This window comes from Manacus candei, unplaced genomic scaffold (assembly GCF_025592945.1).
Source record: "Manacus candei isolate 608988 ecotype Guabito, Panama unplaced genomic scaffold, ASM2559294v1 h1tg000003l, whole genome shotgun sequence".
Taxonomy (NCBI): Eukaryota; Metazoa; Chordata; class Aves; order Passeriformes; family Pipridae; genus Manacus; species Manacus candei.
In genome coordinates, this window is record NW_026138051.1 from 2,186,067 (window position 1) to 2,204,598 (window position 18,532).

Below are 18,532 nucleotides of genomic sequence, written 5' to 3' on the forward strand. Positions count from 1 at the left end.
TCCATGCCACAGGGCTTTAGGGGCATCCCCAGTGAGGAGCCAACATGTATTTCCTGTCATAAGCACCCATATAATTACATACCTGTGCAGCACCAGCACCTGGAAGAAAAGGGACAGGCTTTTTTCTTGTCCTCTGCTGCAACCAGAGACAGGGCAGCAGCCACCCCAGTCAGGTATTGCAGCTCAAAGCACAGAGGCCAGGACTGGACACAGTCCTGCATCAGCAGAGTGCAGTACACTTGGAGAAGAACTTGGAGAAGAACACAAATGTGAATAAGCACACGCTGTGGAAATACCATAAGTGCATTTATTTACACGGCCTCCTCTCTCCCTCCCTGCCTCAAAAGGCTGAGGAACAGGAGGAAAAAGCCTCCTGTGGAACAGGAGGAAAAAGCCAGTCCACCCCAACAGTGTAAAGGCAGTGCCCATCTCTCTCCTTTCCCCACCCTGAGATTAATGGACCTGCACATTAACTCCCAACAGTCCTTCACTGTCCCAGGTACAACCAAGGAGTTCCCATGGCTCACTGAACTCCACAAGGCTCCTGGTTATCCACCCTCACGTGGCAGGGGGGTTCTCTGCAGCAGAGGAGCTGGGGATGGCAGCGTCAGCCTCTGGCAAATGCTTCTTGCTTTTCCCAAATTCAATCACCAGTGGCTTCCCCTGCAGGTTGTACCCGTTCAGCAGCTGCAGGGCACTCTGGGCAGACTCAGTATCTGCAACAAGACAGAACACAGTGGGCACAGGTCACCCAGCACATGCTGGCACAGCATCACTTCTGCTCTGATAAATCCTCTTCCAATCCAGGGAAAAGACTTTGATGTGAGAGGGAGAGGAGGGAGTGAATTCCCCGCCTTCTCCTTGGAGAGCAGGCTTGGCAGCAGCCCAGTGCCCTGGGGGAAGATGTGGCACCTTTGGGGGTCGGGGAAGAACTGAGAGGCACAAGGGAAGCAACACAGCAACTCACCAGGGAAGGTGATGAAGGCCTGATCCCTCATCCGCCCGCTGAGGAGGCGGAACTGGATCAGTGGGCTGTCCTCCTTCTGGAACCGGGCAAACAAGGACACCAGGTCCTTCATCGTCACCCGAGGGCCCAGGTTCTTCAAATACAGCACCTGATCCAGGGACACAGAGGGTCATCCCTTGCCATGCACAGACACCTTTCAGCCTGGTCCCAAGTCCGTGCAGATCAAGGGTGTGAACTAGTTCAACCCCTCTGCCACCCAGAGCCCTCACACCCGCATTCTAACGATGATGTTTGGAAGATGGGTGGGTGCACAGAAAAAGGCAGCTCTGAACTCAAGGCATCCCCGTGCTTACCTGCACCGAGTGCCGACAGTTTCAGTTACTTTTAAAATGCAGCAAGCTTCAGCTATCAGTTAAGCACAGCTGGCCTCAGCCAGGTCCAAAAAGAGAGTGCACATCTTAGCTGGTGACTCGCTGGGGCCAGGAAGGCTGGGCTCAGAAGCACAACTCTCTGCCAGGCCTGTCACCTCCCAGTACAGCCCAAGGTCCCCTTCCCTCCCAGAGTGCAGGCCTCTCTCCCTTGGTCTGGAGGATCAGCCAAGCAACCTCCAGGCAACAGCAGAGGAGCCTTCTCCTGCTGACACAGCTTCAGGGCGTGCTAGTGAGCCAGAACAAATCCTGGTCCACCTCAGCTTACCTTGCTGGGCTCCCCTGGATGGTAGGATGAGAACCTGGGTATCTTCCGGAGTTCTTCCTCTGAGAGGCGGTTCTTGAGGATCTCCTCTTCTGGGACAAACTCTACAGGCTCCTTGATAACCACTGGCCCTGGAGAGGACTGGTGGGGCTTTGCTGCAGGAACGCTGGGACTTGCTGCCTGTTCTGCTTGCTCTTCCTGGTCTGGAGGTGACGAGTCCTCGGTCACAGGCCCCTGCAGGGCCAGGGAAGGGCACAGGCAGGGGTCACTCTTAGCAGGCTGGACTTTTTCAGGGCACTTCTTGCTCAGCAGCTCTTGGTAAACGCTCTCCAGATGAACCATGGGGTCCTTTTCATCTGTTCCCTTCTTCTGAGTGTCATCTAATTCATAACAAAGAAACATGGTAACGTGACTACCACCAAGAACCTGGGAAACACAGAGACTGCAGGAAGAGACACGGAGAGGAGAAACCCTGCCTCAGCCCAGCCTCTGAGCACCTGTCAACCAGGCCCTGCAGGTTGTTTAAAACAAGAAGAGCAGCCCCAGCAGCCAGCAAGTGCTGGTCTCCCAGCTCAGGATGAACCTGCAGAGAGCAGCAGCTCCACCAGTGCTATGTGCAGAGCTCATTTCTTCCAGAGGTGTCCTCACCAGCTTATCTGCAGACACATTTCAGCACATTCCAGTGACTCCTTCGATACACCTTCCTCCTCCTGCATGCATGGCCAGGATGTGCCATGCTGCCTTTCTACACCTCTACATGCAATAGAAACTTTTTGCTTCCAGAGACATCAGATTAAGCTCCTGGGTGTAAAGAAGGTCCATGGCATGGACTGATCAGTGATCTCTTATGATTCACTTAATGGAAAGGAGGACAAAGGTGAGAGGGGCATCTCCCAGCCCACAAACCTCAACCTTGCTGCCTCTTGGTTTTGCTAAATGCCACAACACTGACACCCAAGGAGGGAATAGGGGTCAGAGGATTCTGGGTCAGCTGGACATTACAGCTTGAGCAGCTTCAACACTTATCTGGGAGCTAAGGGTAGAGACGTTCCCCCTCACCTTCTGCTGAACACTGTTACATACAAAAATCAGCCTGGGCTTGAGCTTCATGCCCACGTTGTTCTCCAGCTAAAGCAGCCAGGAGCAGCTTTTGCCATCTCTGCACAACACTTGACTCTTTGTCTAGAAAAGTCACATTAAGCCACAGGTTTAGGGACACCACCACTAGGGCAGAAAGTGCTGTCATCCCGTGGACACAGGGAATCCACAACTGGATCCAATTCCACTTCAGAGAGGAGCCTTTAACAAGTCATTCCTACTCTCACCTGCTCTGTGCCTTTGCTTCCTTCCCCCCCTAGTTAGACTGCAGTTTTCAGATCTTTAGGCTTTACCAAAGCACAACTCCAGCCCCTCTTCCACACCCCGAGCTGGGCTCTGCAGTATGTGCAGCACATCCATGAGACCCATGCTCCCCAAAAAGATGCATTTTACAAGGCTCTATATTAAACCCTTTGGAGAACCAACTCTCTTCTCCTGCAAGAGAGGAAAATATCCCCTCCCACACAGGACCAAAACAGAACCACATCTTCAGGGACAGAAGGCCAGACAGAGACGTGTTGGACTCCCACACAGCCTGGCTCTCCGTGCTGGAGCCGAGGCAGGAAGAGCCCTGAGCCCCCAAACCTTCGTGGTAGAGTGCCCGGAGGAAGGAGTGGCGGTCTGTTCCCTGGAAAAGGGCATTCTCAATCTCCATCTCCCTCCGGCTCAGCTGCTTGCTGCCAGCAAACCTCTGCGGCAGAGCCAGGATGCGCTGACGCTCTTCCATCTTCTCCTGGATGGCATGGAGCCGGTCCTGCGTGGCCTCTGGGGCCGCCCCCAGCCCAGAGCCCTGGAAGACAAGCACAGCTTTGCTCAGGAACTGGCCTCCTCCTCAGAGGCTCGGCCAGCAGCCAAACTTCACACCCCCCAGCCCTGCAGTGGGTGCAACCAGGAACCACCCCCAGAGAGCAGGGCACCAACAGGTCCTGTTACTGCAACCACTCAGAAAGCTCAGGTCTTGAGAGAAGTGGAGAAACAGCCCCTTCCTCCTGACCTTTCTGTGCTGCTTCCCTTTCCCGGGCCTGACTCCCTCTGTCCCTGCAGTCCTTGCCTCTGACAGGTACAGCCATTTTACAGAGCCACCTTCAGTAACTGCACAAACCCCTTTGGCAATTCCTTCCCCATTCCTACAGCACTCCCCAACTCAAGTTTCCACCAAGCTTTTTATTTTATGATCTCCTCACTGAGAGAACATTATTTGCTGGAAAGTGGACCCCAAGCTGCCATTTGGCACCTGAGGGTAGATTTATGCTGAGGACTAAGCCCTGACCAGCATCACTCAAGCCAACTTCCAGGAACCACACAGTGAGTGCAGCACAGACCTCACCTGGCTGCACATGAGCATCCCTGGATAACTAAACCTCATTGCACGGGACCAGGCCAAAAGCACAGCTGCTGTTCCTCCATCCACCTCGATCAGAATCCAGGCAACACACTTCTGTGGGATGGATTTTCTTTTCTCAAATTCAGTTTGAGAATTACTGTGGCAGATCCTTCTGCCTCAGGCAAGAAACCAGGCTTTCTCCCTGCACTTAGCACAACCTAACAAAGACTTTCCCATGGTACCTCTGCCCCACATCTGCATGGCTTCCATTCACCATTTCACAGCTTCCCCGAGGCACAAAAGCCTGTTTACATGGAAAAGCAATTCCCGGAAATCATTTGTAGTACTTTGTTTTCAAAAAAGCTGCCACTTAGCAGCTGAAAATAACAGAAATCTGCACTCAGTACTTTGCCAAGAGCTCCCTGGGCAATCTGAAGTTCTCTCTGTCTCAGCTGACATTCCTCATCATTCTTGTTGGAATCTTTCATTCAGGGCCTCCATGTACAAAGCTGCACATCACCACCTGACTTGGGCTTTCTCTCTCTCACAATATTCTTCTTCTCTCACAAGTAGTAGAAGGCATACCCTAATGTCACTTTTCCCTCTGTCAGAGTAGTGTTTTCCATGCTAATCTTTATTTCTAACCATTCCAGAATTGATTGCATACTAAATGTAACAACTGGTACTGTTGACAATAATTTTTATTCTTAAACTAACACCACCCCTCTCTAAACCAGGCTTTAATCAGGCCCCAGGAGGGCTGGGTTTCATTTAAACACCAAAGCAAATAATGACTTCAGCTGAAGGGAGGCTGATTACCAGAAACACCTTTCTCCTGCACACAGCTATCACTCAGGAAGAGGAGGCAGAGGGAATCCAAGGGTCAGCCCAAGTCCTGGTTTGCACCTTCTAGTTTACCAAACTGAGAGCAGCACACTCCAGTGCACCTGACACAGCACAACCCCAAAAGCCCCTTGTCTCAGGAACGTGAAAGAAAAGGGTAAAGGTGGGGGAAGGGGATAAACCTGCTTTGGCACTGCTCTGCTGCAAACAGCACCCAGAGAGGAGTCTGGCCCTGCCTTCACACATGGGTTTGAAAGCCCTGCACTGCTATTTTCACAGGGCTGTTCCAAGGCCCTTGAAGCACCTGCAAGCCCCTAAGGAGAACACACAAAATCCACCCTTACAGATAGCTATCCCAAGCCAGTGATGGGATCCAGGGATGTATCAGGACACTGAAAGGAGGAGGTTGAGACGCTTCAAAATGTTTCCTCCTTCTTCTCTTCCAGCCTCTAAGTCCTACTTACACAGGTATAAGCAGGTGAAATTATTTGCTTGAGATTATCAAAGCAGAAGCAGGAATATAGTCAGGTCCTGCTGTGTTCTAAAGGACCCACTCCTCACTCCACTGTGGCTTTTAACATAGACCACTCCAGCAAAGAAAACACGCCAGAAGAAATGTGGGATCATGCTGGATATAAGCAGCAGCCATTCTTTACCAGAGGGCTTACAAAGGACTGGAATTTTCTACCTGGGTGCTGCAGGGTTAGAGAGAGGGATCCAACCACACTCACACGAGAGCAGAGCATGCCCACCTTCCTTGTTGAAGTCCGGTTCTTCCAGAGCAGAATCTCCGAGTCGGAGAGCCCCAGCTCCCGGAGAGAGGAAGTTTCTTTGTTGCTCTCCTCCAGGGCCTGGAACTGTGACAAGGTCAAAGCCCCCGCAGCCTCCTCCCCAAAAGGCTTGTAAAAAGCTGCAGGGGCAAAGCATCTTCGCTTCGACTTGCACCTGTGACCCAAAGCAACACAACGGCACAAACAGCTCAGCACTGACAGACTGGGGGGACAGGAAGGGGCTGGACCCCCTCCCCAGCCACACCCGGAGCAGACCAGGACTTACTGCTCGATGGAGACAGTGGTATCGAGCTGCTGCTGAAGGAGGGTCTTCAGCTGCCTCTCCCCTTCTGTCTCCAAGTCTTCCAGGAGAAGCTCATCACTGGACAGGCTGCTGTTGACCCTGAGGCACACAAGCCCAGCACAGAGGTGGTCAGTAAGGCAATGGGGAGAACACTGCTCAAAGCACATCTCCCCTACAACCTCTCTACCTCTTTGGCTGTTTTAATGGGAATTAAAGCACAACACAGAGCCAAAACTACTCGACTAAAGCTCCCACTAATGTTACTTGAAAAGCTGACAGACCGGGGACTACTCTGAGAACATTAAAGTACCCTAGGGACTCTTAGGATGTTTTTATTTCGGTAGAGGGTATTATTATTATTATTATTATTATTATTATTGTTGATGTTGTTTCGGTAGAGATTTATTATTATTGTTGTTGTTATTGTTATTGTTGTTGTTGTTTCGGTAGAGCTTTATTATTATTATTGTTCTTGTTGTTGTTATTATTTGGGGGTTTCTTGTTTTCTTCTTTTAGATCACATGCAACAATTTTTATTGCCGGACAACTGCTTTGCATCACTCTCTAAAACGGGCACTGTCAGCTTCAAGAGGAGCCGCGAAAGAAAGAAAACCGCGAGGGCGAAGGGAAGCTCTGAATTCCAGCAGCGCTCCGTGGAAAGCTCAAGCCCCCTTTTCCCTTCCCACCGCATCCCCCGCCCTGTCCGGCGGTCAGACCCGGCTTTGACAGCGGGGCCGTGCCGGGCTCAGCCGAGCCGGGCTCAGCCCCCCGGGCCGGGGCAGCTCCGGGCGCGGGGGCCGCCCCGCAAAGGCGGCTGTCGGTGACCCCCCGGCGGAGGGGCCGAGGCCGGACGGGCAGGCCGGGACCCCGGAGGTGCAGTCCGGGACCCCGGAGGTGCAGTTTGGGACCCCGGGACCCCCCTCACCTGCGCATGGCCCCGGCGATCCCCGCGATCCCGCCGGTCCCGGACTCCAAGCCCCGGCAGCGCCCGCGGCCGCGCGCGGAGCGCCGGGAGCCGCGGCCCGGAAGGAATAGAGAACTCTGTTTCTGGGAGAAACAGGGACTTTGCCCCGGCACGCCCGAATGGAGGAGCGCTGTAACCTCAGAGAAGTCAGGCGAGGGGTGTAACGCGAACAAGCGGGGTGCGAACTGAGCGCTGTGTGAGCCAGACGAGATAAAGAACAAACGTGTCGGGTTTGGGCGGTGGAACACTGTGACGCTGTGCCTGCTCCAGAAAGGAGGTCAAGGCGACGAAGAAGACCCGGAAGGACCAAAAAAAAAAAGGACTTCGAATAAGGGTGCGGCTGTGTAAGCCAAACTGATGAGGTAAGCGAGAATATCTAATGGACATGTAAACAGTCTGTGTAATAAAAAGCCCTATCTACCTGTCATCTGGCACCTTCGATTAGAGGAGCTATCCTCCGAACCTCCAGCGTGCTGAATAAAGAATGCTCTCTTCAACACCTACAAATTGGTTGTTTAGAAGTTTGTTTCTGCTGCTTTTCGGTGTCAGGACCAGCCAGGAGAGCCACGCACCCGTTTAACTCCTGCTGCTGCCAGTAACTGCGGTGAGCAGTGCCTTCCCCTCCTTCAGGGACACTGTTAGGCAAGGCAGCTGTGGTGCAGCAGAGGAAAGCAAATATAACATTTGCACCCCTTTGGTAATTTGCAGAACAGCTCAAAGTGCAAAGAATTGAGCATCAGGGCACCTCTGCTAAGTATGTGACCGTTCACCTCCCTCGATTAGTAAAAATAGTTTGGAATGTGCATTACAGTCACACTCGTGGTCCCTCTGGATGGTATCCCTTCCCTCCCGTGTGTGACCGCAGGACACAGGTGGTGTCATCTGCAAAGTGGCTGAGGGTGCCCTCAATCCCACTGTCCCTGTCACCAACACAGCTGATAAACAGTGCCAGTTCCAACCCTGAGGACAGCACTCATCACTGCTCCCCACTGGGGCATCAAGCCCTTGAACACAACTCTCCAATCCCCCATCCACAGAGGGGTCCATCCATCACATCCACGTCTCAACAGTTCAGAGACAAGGATGTCACCCAGGACGGTGTCGAACGCCTGGCACAAGTCCAGGTAGATGACAGCAGTTGCCCCGCCCTCATCCACGTTGACTGGTTATCAACCTGACAGGCAGCAGGCACGGCCACATACAGAAGCTCCGGGCACACCGCGGGGTCTCGCTACCTCTGGAGAAGGTGAACCCTCCCGGGTGGACACGGCGGCGCCCCGCCCCTGCCCGCTCTCGGCGGCCATTGGTCAGTCTCGCCGCCACTCACGGTCCCGCTGCTCCGATTGGCTCGCCGGGCGGCGCGGGGCGGGGCGTTGCTATGGGGACGAGGACGCGCGTGAGGGGCCCGGCGCTGAGGGGCCGTGGCCGCCCGGCAGCGGGGCCGCGGGGACGGCGGGTCTTCCTCGGGGCTGCGGGTCTTCCCCGGGGCTGCGGGTCCGCTCGCCCTCCGCCGGGACCGCAGCTGGGTCGGTCCGAAGCCTGGCGGTCGGGCAGAGATCCTTCGGGGAGTTTTGCCGGGTTACGTGTGACGCGGTGTCTGCTGTAAGGCCTGAGCTGTGCTGGCAACCAGAGCCAGCGGAGCAAAAGAGTCCGTGCTGTGGGCGCGGAGAGAAGAGGTTGGTTGCTCTTTCCTCGGGCTCGCTGAACCCGAAGGAAAGGCACGAAGCTGAGTCAGGGCAGGGTTAGGTTGGATCTCAGGAAAAGGTTCTTCCCCCAGAGGTGGTTGGGCACTGACAGGCTCCCCAGGGCAGTGGGCACGGCCCCAAGGGTGCCAGAGCTCCAGGAGCATTTGGACAACGCTCCCAGGCCCATGGTGGGAGTCTTGGGGTGTCCTGTGCAGGGCCAGGACTTGGACTCGATGATCCTCATGAGTCCCTTCCAACTCAACCCATTCTATGATTCTGTGTTCCATTATACGTTTTTTGTCATCACACAAAGTTATCCTTCCAGGACACACAGCTGAGAAAATCTGCTTTACAGACTGTACAAAACACACCTGGTTTTCTTTTTATCTGTCACTTGTTGTTTCCTGCATAGGTGAGCAGTGGGTATGGATATGGACAGCATTTCTTCAGGCTCTTCCCTGCAGTGCCTTGCCAAATTACTCCGTGATGCTCAAGAAGAGGAGGAGGAGGAGGAGGATGTGGTGAGAATAAGAATTCATAAGAATTGCTGCTTCTTTTACATACTGTACCATAGCCTAACCTTGTTAACCGAGGAAAAGCAAATCTCTTCTTCCCCAGAGTGTGTAAAAAGAGAATGAAAACTCTAGAAGGTTTTGGACTGACTGGAACAGCTGGAAGATACTTTTAGAGTAACAAGCTCTTGAGGGAGAGAATAAGGAAGATGCCCCAGGAAAGCAAGGACAGATTGTGAGCCCAAAATATGAGGGAGGTTTAATTTTTCAGCCTGAAGGAAATGAGAACACCTAGCTGAAAGAGCCTGAGAAACTTTAGACTTCTCCCTACTTTTCCCTGAAGCCTGCTGGAGATGAAGGCAATTACAGCTAAATACTTCATATGATGGGAAAAAAGTTGCTGCTCAACTTCTGAGTAAAGACTAAAATATCCAGAGGCAACTGAGTGTACTAATTGTGTTTATCAGGCATTGAAGAATTGCAGAGAAAATTGATCACTGAAGTGCAGTAGATATTTTGGTGGTTGTAGAATAGTGAAAGGTGAATAACCATTCTAAGATGAATAATCTGAATGGATAATGAGAGAAATATCTCTCCATTCTTCTGTAGCAATTCATCTCAGGACAAGATGAGGAACACAGCTTTTGGAAAAACTGCATTGTTCCTGCAGCAATGCCTGTGTGCTGGGGAGAAATATTCCCAGGAGCCCCACAGGTGCCAACGATGTGAAAGGCCTCTGTGAAGGCTCAAAACTTTGCCAAGTTTCTTGGAATTTTGAACAAATCATGTTATGACATGGATGACAAAAATGGCAAATGCCTCAGTGTTCTTCCAAATCACTCCTCAACAAAGAGACAGCTGGCTGACCCAGCAGTTGTGCCCCAGGGCACAACTTGGAAATGGGAGTAATATTTGGGATAAAGGGGGTGCATGTCCCTTGAAATTTCCTTTCAGCAGGGTATAGATGTTGTCCTTCACACTCCAACTACCCTCCAGCTGTTTGATGCCTGCCTTTTAAAACTACCATTATTGCTGTACATCTCTGCAGTAAACATCCTGATTCTAAAAGAATTTGTTTACATCTTATTAATAAAATGAATGGCACTTCAGAGGCAGAAATGGAAAATTGCCACGAGGGATGTCAATTAAGTCTGAGTCAATCTGGGTAAATTGAAATCTTTATTTTGATTTAATTTAATGCTCTGTGCATATGAGGCACTTTTATCGAACCAAGGAATCTTCATATATAGAGAAATGCCTCACATTGGCCTATTAGCACTAAATTGATTCATAATTAGAGGAAAATATTGTTGCCTTATATGATCTCTACTGTCAAAAGGAATCCAAATGCTGTGATGGGGTTTTCATGTAGAACCCTTGGTTTCCTGTAATATTTTCATGGCAGGCAAAGCACGAAAATTTTGCCAGAATGCCATGGAAACTAAAACTCAAAAAGCACATCTGTCTGTATTACTGGGCTTCTGGAGTCCTGCTTAAGCCCAGTGTGTCAAGGTCACTTTCTGCTGTGTGAGAGTGAAGAAAAAAAATATTCAGTGGTTCAGTCATGAAACTCTGGGATAATGTTTTGTGGATTCCAGCAGGGATTTGTTTGACCTCAAATACAGATAGCATTTTGTATTTACTGACATTATGGTTATAACTGAGCCTGGCTCCACCAGAATTGGTTGATCCATTTGCCTTTTTTGCAGTCACGCTGCAGTTCTGTCGGTGCCATGACTCCTGGGAGCATTGGACCAGTAAAGAAAGAGACCACTGGTAAGGAGGAGTGTCTGTGTTTTAGCATTCAGTCCTGTGTCAGCAGACTTAAACAGCTGTAGTAAGTTACCACGGAAGGGTTTGCTTCAATAAAAGAGTGGTCATCGACCTTTGAGATGGACTTTGCATCACATTTTTGCAGTTACTCTGTAAAATTATCCTTTTCCTGAAAGCTTAACTGTAAAATATGCAAAGAGAAGCAGAAAGGGTTCTAAAAACCTCCAAGTTTTAAATTTACCAGCTTACTAGAAAAAATACTTTTCCATGCAGGACAGGCATAAATCATACTAGTCTGCCCATAAACTTTCTTCAGCACTTTAATTAATGGGAAAAAATGGATTTCTGTGTTAGGAGGAGGTCCTCTTGTAAATCTCCGCTCACTGAAAAAATCTTATGTCAGGGGGCTTGGGGAGATTAGTATTTTGTCCTTTTATACTTTATCCATTTTGAAGCATTTGATGTTTCGTGCCTGAAAGGAGGATTTCTTGGACCTAGAGGTTGTGTAAAGGAGATTTAAGTGAAAGGAAAACATCCTCCCTCTGCAAATCCTCATTCATAAGATACTGAGGTAAAGGAGACTGTAATTACCTAGAATGCTTTTAATGCAAAGGTTTTTCTAAAACCCAGAAATATTTTTTTTCTAGGCTTTAGAAATGGCTTTTCTATTCTTTTTTTTTAATTGTAGAACAATATTATAAGTTTTCAACAAACCTAGAGGAACAGAGACATTTCAAAAAGGTGACAGTGGGATTTTTCCTCATCCCATACAGGTACTTTTCAAATGAAATCTGAAAACAGGAAAACTATTTGGAATACAGAGGAGGTCCCAGAAGGATCTGAGTTTGATGATACCTGGGACCCCAGGGAACAGCCAGAGTGAGTGAGCTGAGACTGCCTGCATGGGCTTTACACAGCCTTAAATTTAATGAGATTTAAGCAGCATCCACTGCACTGGGGTGACACAGCCTTCTGAAGAGCTCGTGGTGCAGAGGAAGAAAGGAAGGATATCAGTGTTGCATCTAAAGCAACATGTGAGGAGTGGTTTTAATGCTTCTCTTCAAACCTTCTGATCTCGTAACAGAAACATTATGTTGATTTTTCCCATCATAAGTTTACGTGCAGCGTCAGTTACTTGTATAAAGTGGGATTAGGAGGGGAAGTAGGTCAGCAAAATGATTTACTAGCTTGAAAATATGCCATTTATGTGAAATACTTGCTTTTTTCCTGCTGCAAACAAGATGGATCCATTTTTTCACACTCATAAATTCATAAAGTACTCCAACTTGTATTTGCATTTCAAAGATTTAAGCTCTGTAGAGACAAATAGTACTGCAGGAAGGAAAGCTGTATGCAGGCAGTTTTGAGCTTTTAAATTCTGTCATCTTGGTCTGTCAAGGGGACAATCTAAAACCAGAGCTTTTTCTCTTGCTTGTAGAAAAACAGTAACAAAAATGTTCTTGAAATGGATACAATCAGGCATGTCATTTGTAGTTTGCAGAGGTCAGGAAGCCCTCAGGGTCAAGGCATAAAGCAGCTTTTGCATTTGTAATTGTTGTGTTCCAATGCCATATCCTGGGATGTATAATGCTGGAGCAGATGGACTGTAGCCTGTGAAGCTGCACATTGTACACTGGTTTGTAGGCCAAAATCCTCATTTTTCTCTGCATGTGAGTCATGGTGTGAGGTGTTTGGTTTCCTGATCTAAACACAGGAGACACTCCTGAACTTGGACTCAGCATTTCTCACAATGATTTGGCATTCACCCTTGCACACAGCTGTTCTTCAGGTGGTCACCTGTGAGGTGACCTCACACCTCTTTGTGTTAGGGGCACAACAGAAGCTTTTCCCATGCCTTTTTCTGACCCTTCCCCTCCCCAGTGCTTCTCTAGCCTCAAACATTTGTGACTCGTTGCACAGATGAAGAGAGCATATAAGTCTTTATAACAGTTCATCAAATGAAGTAGGCAAATGTCCCACAAGGAAAACAGATGGCTACAGCAGTGCATCCAGAGCTATGAGACACTTTTGTCATTGATTTGGGAATTATTACATATGCAGATGCCCGCTGGAGATGTGAAAGACTTTCCATACACTCTTTCTAACAGCTTAGACAAGTGATCCACCCCACTTATTTTGTTGAATTTAGTAGGAGTAACATATGTTATAAATACAAATTTAGTTTGTATTTCCTCATTCATTAATTATCAAGAGCAAGGAAGTTTGTGATTGTACATTTTGTAGATGTGAAGGGGAAGAAAATAAATGTTGGCTGAATGCAAAACAATTGCAATCTGACTGAAGAGTGTTGTGCTCAGGCTGCAAGAATATGTTGAAGGGCAGAACAGATCCCAGGTGGTAATTGTGACATCCCCATTTTCAAATCCATTTCCCAAGAGTTTGTGGTGTTTGCCTAATTGATAAGTGTTGTATTCACTTAGGATGCATTTCCTGATCCCACAAAGGCTGGTTAGGGAAGTAGAGGCAGCATGGAGAGTGCCTTGGAAGGTGGAAAGATATTCACCTGTTTTCTGACTACCTCAGTCATGGCTGTGAACAGAAACCCAGTGCAGATGGATTGAAGCATGAAGGGAGACTGAAAAGGAGGAGAGTCAACATGATGGAGATATTTACAGTCCTCTGAAAATGACAACCTCCTTTAGTCTCCTGCCCCTTCTCCAGTGTTCTTAGGCAATGACTTCTCTTTCTCAGGTATGAGATTTTATTCAAACAGTCTGTGGGAACAGAGGATGTCTTCTTTGGGATGACAGGGAAGGACCCCTCCACCGCCTGCTGTGAGGATATAGTGGTGAGCTGAGCCTGGATCTTCAATCCCTTCTTTTTGCTCTTTTTCTGCCTTTTTCCCTCTTCCCAACTGCTTGAGGGACAGACTGTAAACACCAAACTGTGCTTCTGCCTTTGGCCTCCTGTAGCATTTTCTTGTAGCATTTGTGGATGATATTTACACTTGCTAACCTGGGGAACTCGTGTATCTCCTCATGAACCAAGTGTACTCCAGGGAATCTGTGCAAATGCATGTGCCACCTATGGACTTAAGGGAAATAAAATGTAGCTCTAAGTGGAAGTTTCCCCTTGGATACAATTTTGGAGGGGAGAGGGGCTGGGAAGGAGATTGTTTTCATCTGCCTGCATTTTTCACAAGGTTTATGGGTTAGCAGAATGCTACAATACTGGCAGTCCTTAAAGTTACAGGAGTCAGATCCTGTCCCATCATTATATAATCAGATACCTCCTTGGTTTCTGAACTTCAGGATGGGTGGAACTGCTGTGTTATTTTTCTAGCAGAAGCAAACTTTCCCTGCAATACACAAAGCTTGAGGCTTCTGCTGGATATAGAATATCTCTCAAGCACATTAGCAGCTCAGGATTTTTAAGAAAATAGGATGTCAATAGACATCACTAAGCTATTGAAAGCAATGATTATCACCCTCATATATTCTGTGATACAAATTACCTACTCAAAATGTTGCTCTTTGACACTAGCATCAAAATATTCATGAAGATGAGATCTTTTATGGCTTGTAGGGCTACATATGTAATCAAAGCTTTGCCTCTACCCATCGTTTCAGATTAAAATCAAGCTGCCAGAGACAAAGTACTCAGACATCACATTAGATATCCAGGACAAGGTTCTTGACCTTCGAACTCCCAAAAAGTAAGTGTAACACAATTGATAAAAGTGCAGTACAGTTAATACCTTCTTTGAAATGAGGTTTAAGCAAGCTGTCTGGAAAGCAACGTTAGAGATGGGGATCAGATTTATTAATTGCACATGAGAAATAGATATAGACAAAAGCAACCATAGGTGTGCACTGTGCTGGCTTTGAGTCTCTGATGCTGCCAAGTAAAAAACAGCTTTAAGACAGATTTTGGCTACTTAAACAACAAGGCCTCAAGGGCCCAAAACATCTGGCAAAAAGCTGCCCAGGTTCTTGAAGGACATCTTGTCTAGTATTTCTAAACAGTAATTTGTGCCAATACATGATTGAAGGTGGTAAAAAATGTGCAGATACATTTTCAGAAGCTGAAAGCCAAATTATGGACATATCCAGGCATGGATGCAGAGATGAAAAAATTACAAGTTTTCCCCAAAGGTATTTCCTTTGAGTTCTTTTTATGGGGCTATTTCAAGCCTACGAAGATAATCCACTGACTGTTGGACTTTTCAGCCTTCCTCTGTCTGTCCCTCAGTGTACAATTGTCCTGCCTGAGATTGCCAGATAATTCCCATGTCTGTTTTGCTTGAAGTCCTTTTTCAGAAAGAGTGCTGTCATAAGAAAGGTAAATCCCCTCTGGACTGACTTGCTGTATTGAAAGGGATGTGGGAAGATCTATATGTGAATAGCTTTCTGCAAATAAATTCAAGGTGCAGGCCATGGATTAAGGCCAAAATAAGTTTTGTCTCTAGTAGACTAACTATAGAAAAGCCATTTTTCTCACAGCTAAAGCCAGGCAAAGTCAGTTACCCCGTGCTTGGTTTTAACCCAAAGATGCAACAGAGGCAGAAGAAAGTTTGGAAGTGCTAGTTCTGAAGTGGAAAACTGGGGGGAATAATTGTTCAGCTAATGACTTGCAGAACCTATGGGCAGTAAAAAAGGTGGCTTAATGCAATACTGCAGATGTAGGAAAACCTCAGCACCCTTTTTCTTCTGCAATTCTATCTTTTTGGTGACTCAGATCTGCCATTACCTTCTCAGTACCCAGCTGTCTCTAGTCACAAGCCTGGCAAATAAAAAGTTCACCGTAAAGCTAATGGTTGCTTGGGTACAGCCTGAACCAGTGCTGCTTTCACAAATATAAGTGCAAGCCTTCTCAGTATGAAAGAAACAACCAAGATTTCAAGTTCTATGTGCTGAAAAACACTGTTCTCTCACAGATGGGTAGGAAGACTCAAAGGAACTGCTCCCAACTCTGTAGTCCTGGGGCTGCTTCTGAGCCAAGCTGATTTTAAGGACTTCTCCAAATTATAGGAAATGTCTTCCTGCAATAGCTGTGGTGCAAAGGTGTTTTTACTGTACCTCTTTCAGCCATGGCTCCTACAAGACAGCTGAAAAGGTCTGAAAAAGAATCAACAAAGCTTAAACCCCAATTTGAAGAAACCCTCATCTATGCTACCATGTTATTTTATTTTGTTGGGCTTTGTAGAGTTTGCCTGGGCAGATCTCTTGATTCTACAGTGTCCTGGATTCTCTTTGCACTGTCAATAGAGTGGAGATCCAAGACTGGCCCATCATTCATATGTTAGTGTATAACCCTGGGATAAGAGGGGAAAGAGTTCAGACTCTGCATGAGCAAGTAAGTTTGAACTCTCATCAGTGAGAAGAGTTGAATGAATCCAGACTGAGATATCCTTGGGAAGAGATAAACCTGGAGGCTTGTCAGCCATTCCAGGGAAAGTTGTGTCTGACATAGTATTGGACTGTGGAATAGTTCCTGAGCCCAAGACCCAGCCTTTCTTTTTTGTATAATGTCCCTGAGCCACAGGCAGAGGGGGATCACTGAATTAATATCCAGTGTAGTTTAAAATCCCAGCAACTTCATCAGCACAAGTCCATTCCCATCCCTGGACTGTGCTTTACAGTGCATTATCAGTGCAGTTCCTCCTTCCCCTGCATTTAAAATGCAGCACTGTGCAAATGCAAGAGCAGTGGAGAGAGCCTGCAATCCATCATTGGAAACCACTGTCACAGCCACAGCCAAAGGGAAGGAATAGTGCTGGAAATGTTTCAGGGACCATGTAGTTGTGCAGCAGGTACTGCAGGAACCCCACAGCCTGTCACGGGAACGAGATATCCTGGAACATTCTCTGGGATACTGACTGGAGAATTGCAGCAGTAACTTGCAGTGACATCTCACCTGGTCTGAGACACTGAAAGTCACTGTGTCTTCTTTTACAGGAAGCTGCTGCTGCACCTCCCCTACCCTGTCAACAGCAAGGAGGGTAGAGCTCGTTTTCTCTCTGAAGAGGAGATCTTGGAAGTCACCTTGAGAGTATCAAGGCAGTTTGATTTCATAAATTTTTCTGACAGATAGAGAGATAGAGAAAGTTTGAAAAAACTAATCTTCTGGTGTGAAGTCTCCTTGAAACCCAACTTGTTATGAAATAGTAGATTGTTTCCCTTGAACAGTCCAGGGGGAATATCTCTGGAAAAAGGAGTCAGGAGGGAAATGGCACCCACAGGTACTAAAAGCTGAGCCTGTCTGGTTCTCGTGCTGCTCTGGTTAACTTTCTGCTTCCTTCAGTCTGATACAGGCTCTGTGAATCAGTGGGAGATTACAGTTCTGTCAGCCAGAGAAAGCCTTTTGTGTGGCTGTGGCTGAGAAGTAGCACAGTGAGTGTCTGGTCAATGAGTCCAGTGCTCAGCTACTGTTTCAAGACTTCCAAGTGTTAATATCCTTGCTTGGTCCCCAGTGCTGTGGCTGGGGCCAGTTCAGAATCTCCTTTCACCCTTGTTGAGAAGATCATCAAAGCTCTTCAGGGATCCAGATCCACATCTGAGGCTCCTTTACCCTGGCAGAACAAGTTAACCAACTACAGTTGGACTGTTGAATGTCTCAGCTCTTTTGAACAATTTTTGACAATGTTCAGTGTCTTCCATTCACCTGCTGTCCCTCCAGCTATTTTTCTGATCTTTCTTGATTAATAAAATAATATGTTCTAAGGAAGAGTTCCAGTTACCTCTGACTCTGCCTTCTCTCTATTATGTCCCCAGAGACCTCCTAAAATTTGAGATAAGAGGAGCTTTGCATAACAAAGCATTACTCAAAGGGCTGAAAGGCTGCAAAATCTGTTCTTTGGCCTTCAGGACCAATCTAGAGCTACAGAGATGGGTAACCAAGATGTTTCTCTCACCAGCTTCGGGGCAAATATATTCTTTTAACATTGTTCATCCTGCAGAATACAAAGGTACTTGCTCAGTGATCAAAGTGGAGAGGACAAGCAGGCCCTGGCATGTTAATGGTACACTTAACCAAAACTTTGTAAGCACTTTCAGAGCAAAATGGCTCAGAGTCCTGCATTCTTCTGGTGCAGAAGTAGAGGAGAATAATTGACCATCTAGGTTGCAGACAGCACCCATGCAGCTAAATTTGTGGCAGGCTGTAATGAGGAGATGGATTGAAGACACTAATAGTGAGTTTAAAGGTATATTTTCTGTTTTTTCGGGAATTTTCAGAATTCGCAGTATCTTTGTAATAAGACTGCATTATAACACCAGGAAAAATGAAGCTGGTGTCTGGACATTTCAACCACTGCCCTGAAAAGTGGACCCGTTGCTTGGGTCAGAATAATTCTAATCAACTTCTGCTTTAGCTTTAATGGACTGGAAAGCAGATGCCTCAGTTATGATTCATCACAAGCTATTAAATATGCCAATAACACTCAGGGGCTACTCCAATTTGTATTTGCTTAAGTTTCCATAAATTGCATTTGAATGTCTCTTATTCCAAAGCTGTGGTTGAGGGGAACAATGTAGATGTACAAAAAGGCTGAGATCATTCCTCCTGACTCACTTTTTCCCTCCTGTGCTTGCCAAACAAGCTGTTTCTTGGAAAAAGGTTATCTTTGTGGTCCCTAGA

General features: G+C 47.5%; 2 protein-coding genes across 6 annotated transcripts; one reads left to right on the plus strand and one right to left on the minus strand.

Moving 5' to 3' along the window:
• Nucleotides 1–287: 287 nt before the first annotated feature.
• Nucleotides 288–7,011, minus strand: RBM41 (RNA binding motif protein 41). 2 transcript variants are annotated; one of them, XM_051787900.1, is made up of 7 exons: nt 6,925–7,011; nt 5,982–6,098; nt 5,678–5,870; nt 3,344–3,548; nt 1,664–2,040; nt 968–1,115; nt 288–716 (listed from the first exon to the last, which is right to left on the minus strand). In XM_051787900.1, exons 1-7 carry the CDS (start codon nt 6,930–6,932, stop codon nt 559–561), a joined length of 1,206 nt encoding a protein of 401 aa, XP_051643860.1. In that variant the 5' UTR covers nt 6,933–7,011; the 3' UTR covers nt 288–558. The 2 variants fall into 2 exon arrangements, with proteins under 2 accessions (XP_051643860.1, XP_051643851.1); XM_051787891.1 differs by lacking the exon at nt 6,925–7,011 and having other exon boundaries at nt 5,982–6,181.
• An 86-nt stretch (nt 7,012–7,097) lies between these two features.
• Nucleotides 7,098–17,709, plus strand: DNAAF6 (dynein axonemal assembly factor 6). Of its 4 annotated transcripts, none has more exons than XM_051788139.1 (7): nt 7,098–7,325; nt 9,061–9,166; nt 10,840–10,936; nt 11,707–11,812; nt 13,646–13,742; nt 14,524–14,609; nt 16,852–17,709. In XM_051788139.1, the coding sequence occupies exons 2-7, from the start codon at nt 9,074–9,076 to the stop codon at nt 16,985–16,987; spliced, it is 615 nt and encodes a 204-aa protein (XP_051644099.1). In that variant the 5' UTR covers nt 7,098–7,325; nt 9,061–9,073; the 3' UTR covers nt 16,988–17,709. The 4 variants fall into 4 exon arrangements, with proteins under 4 accessions (XP_051644099.1, XP_051644088.1, XP_051644112.1 ...); XM_051788128.1 differs by lacking the exon at nt 7,098–7,325 and adding an exon at nt 8,399–8,639 and having other exon boundaries at nt 16,852–17,698; XM_051788152.1 differs by lacking the exon at nt 7,098–7,325 and adding an exon at nt 8,399–8,639 and having other exon boundaries at nt 9,061–9,169; nt 10,870–10,936; nt 16,852–17,697.
• The last annotated feature ends 823 nt before the right edge of the window (nt 17,710–18,532 follow it).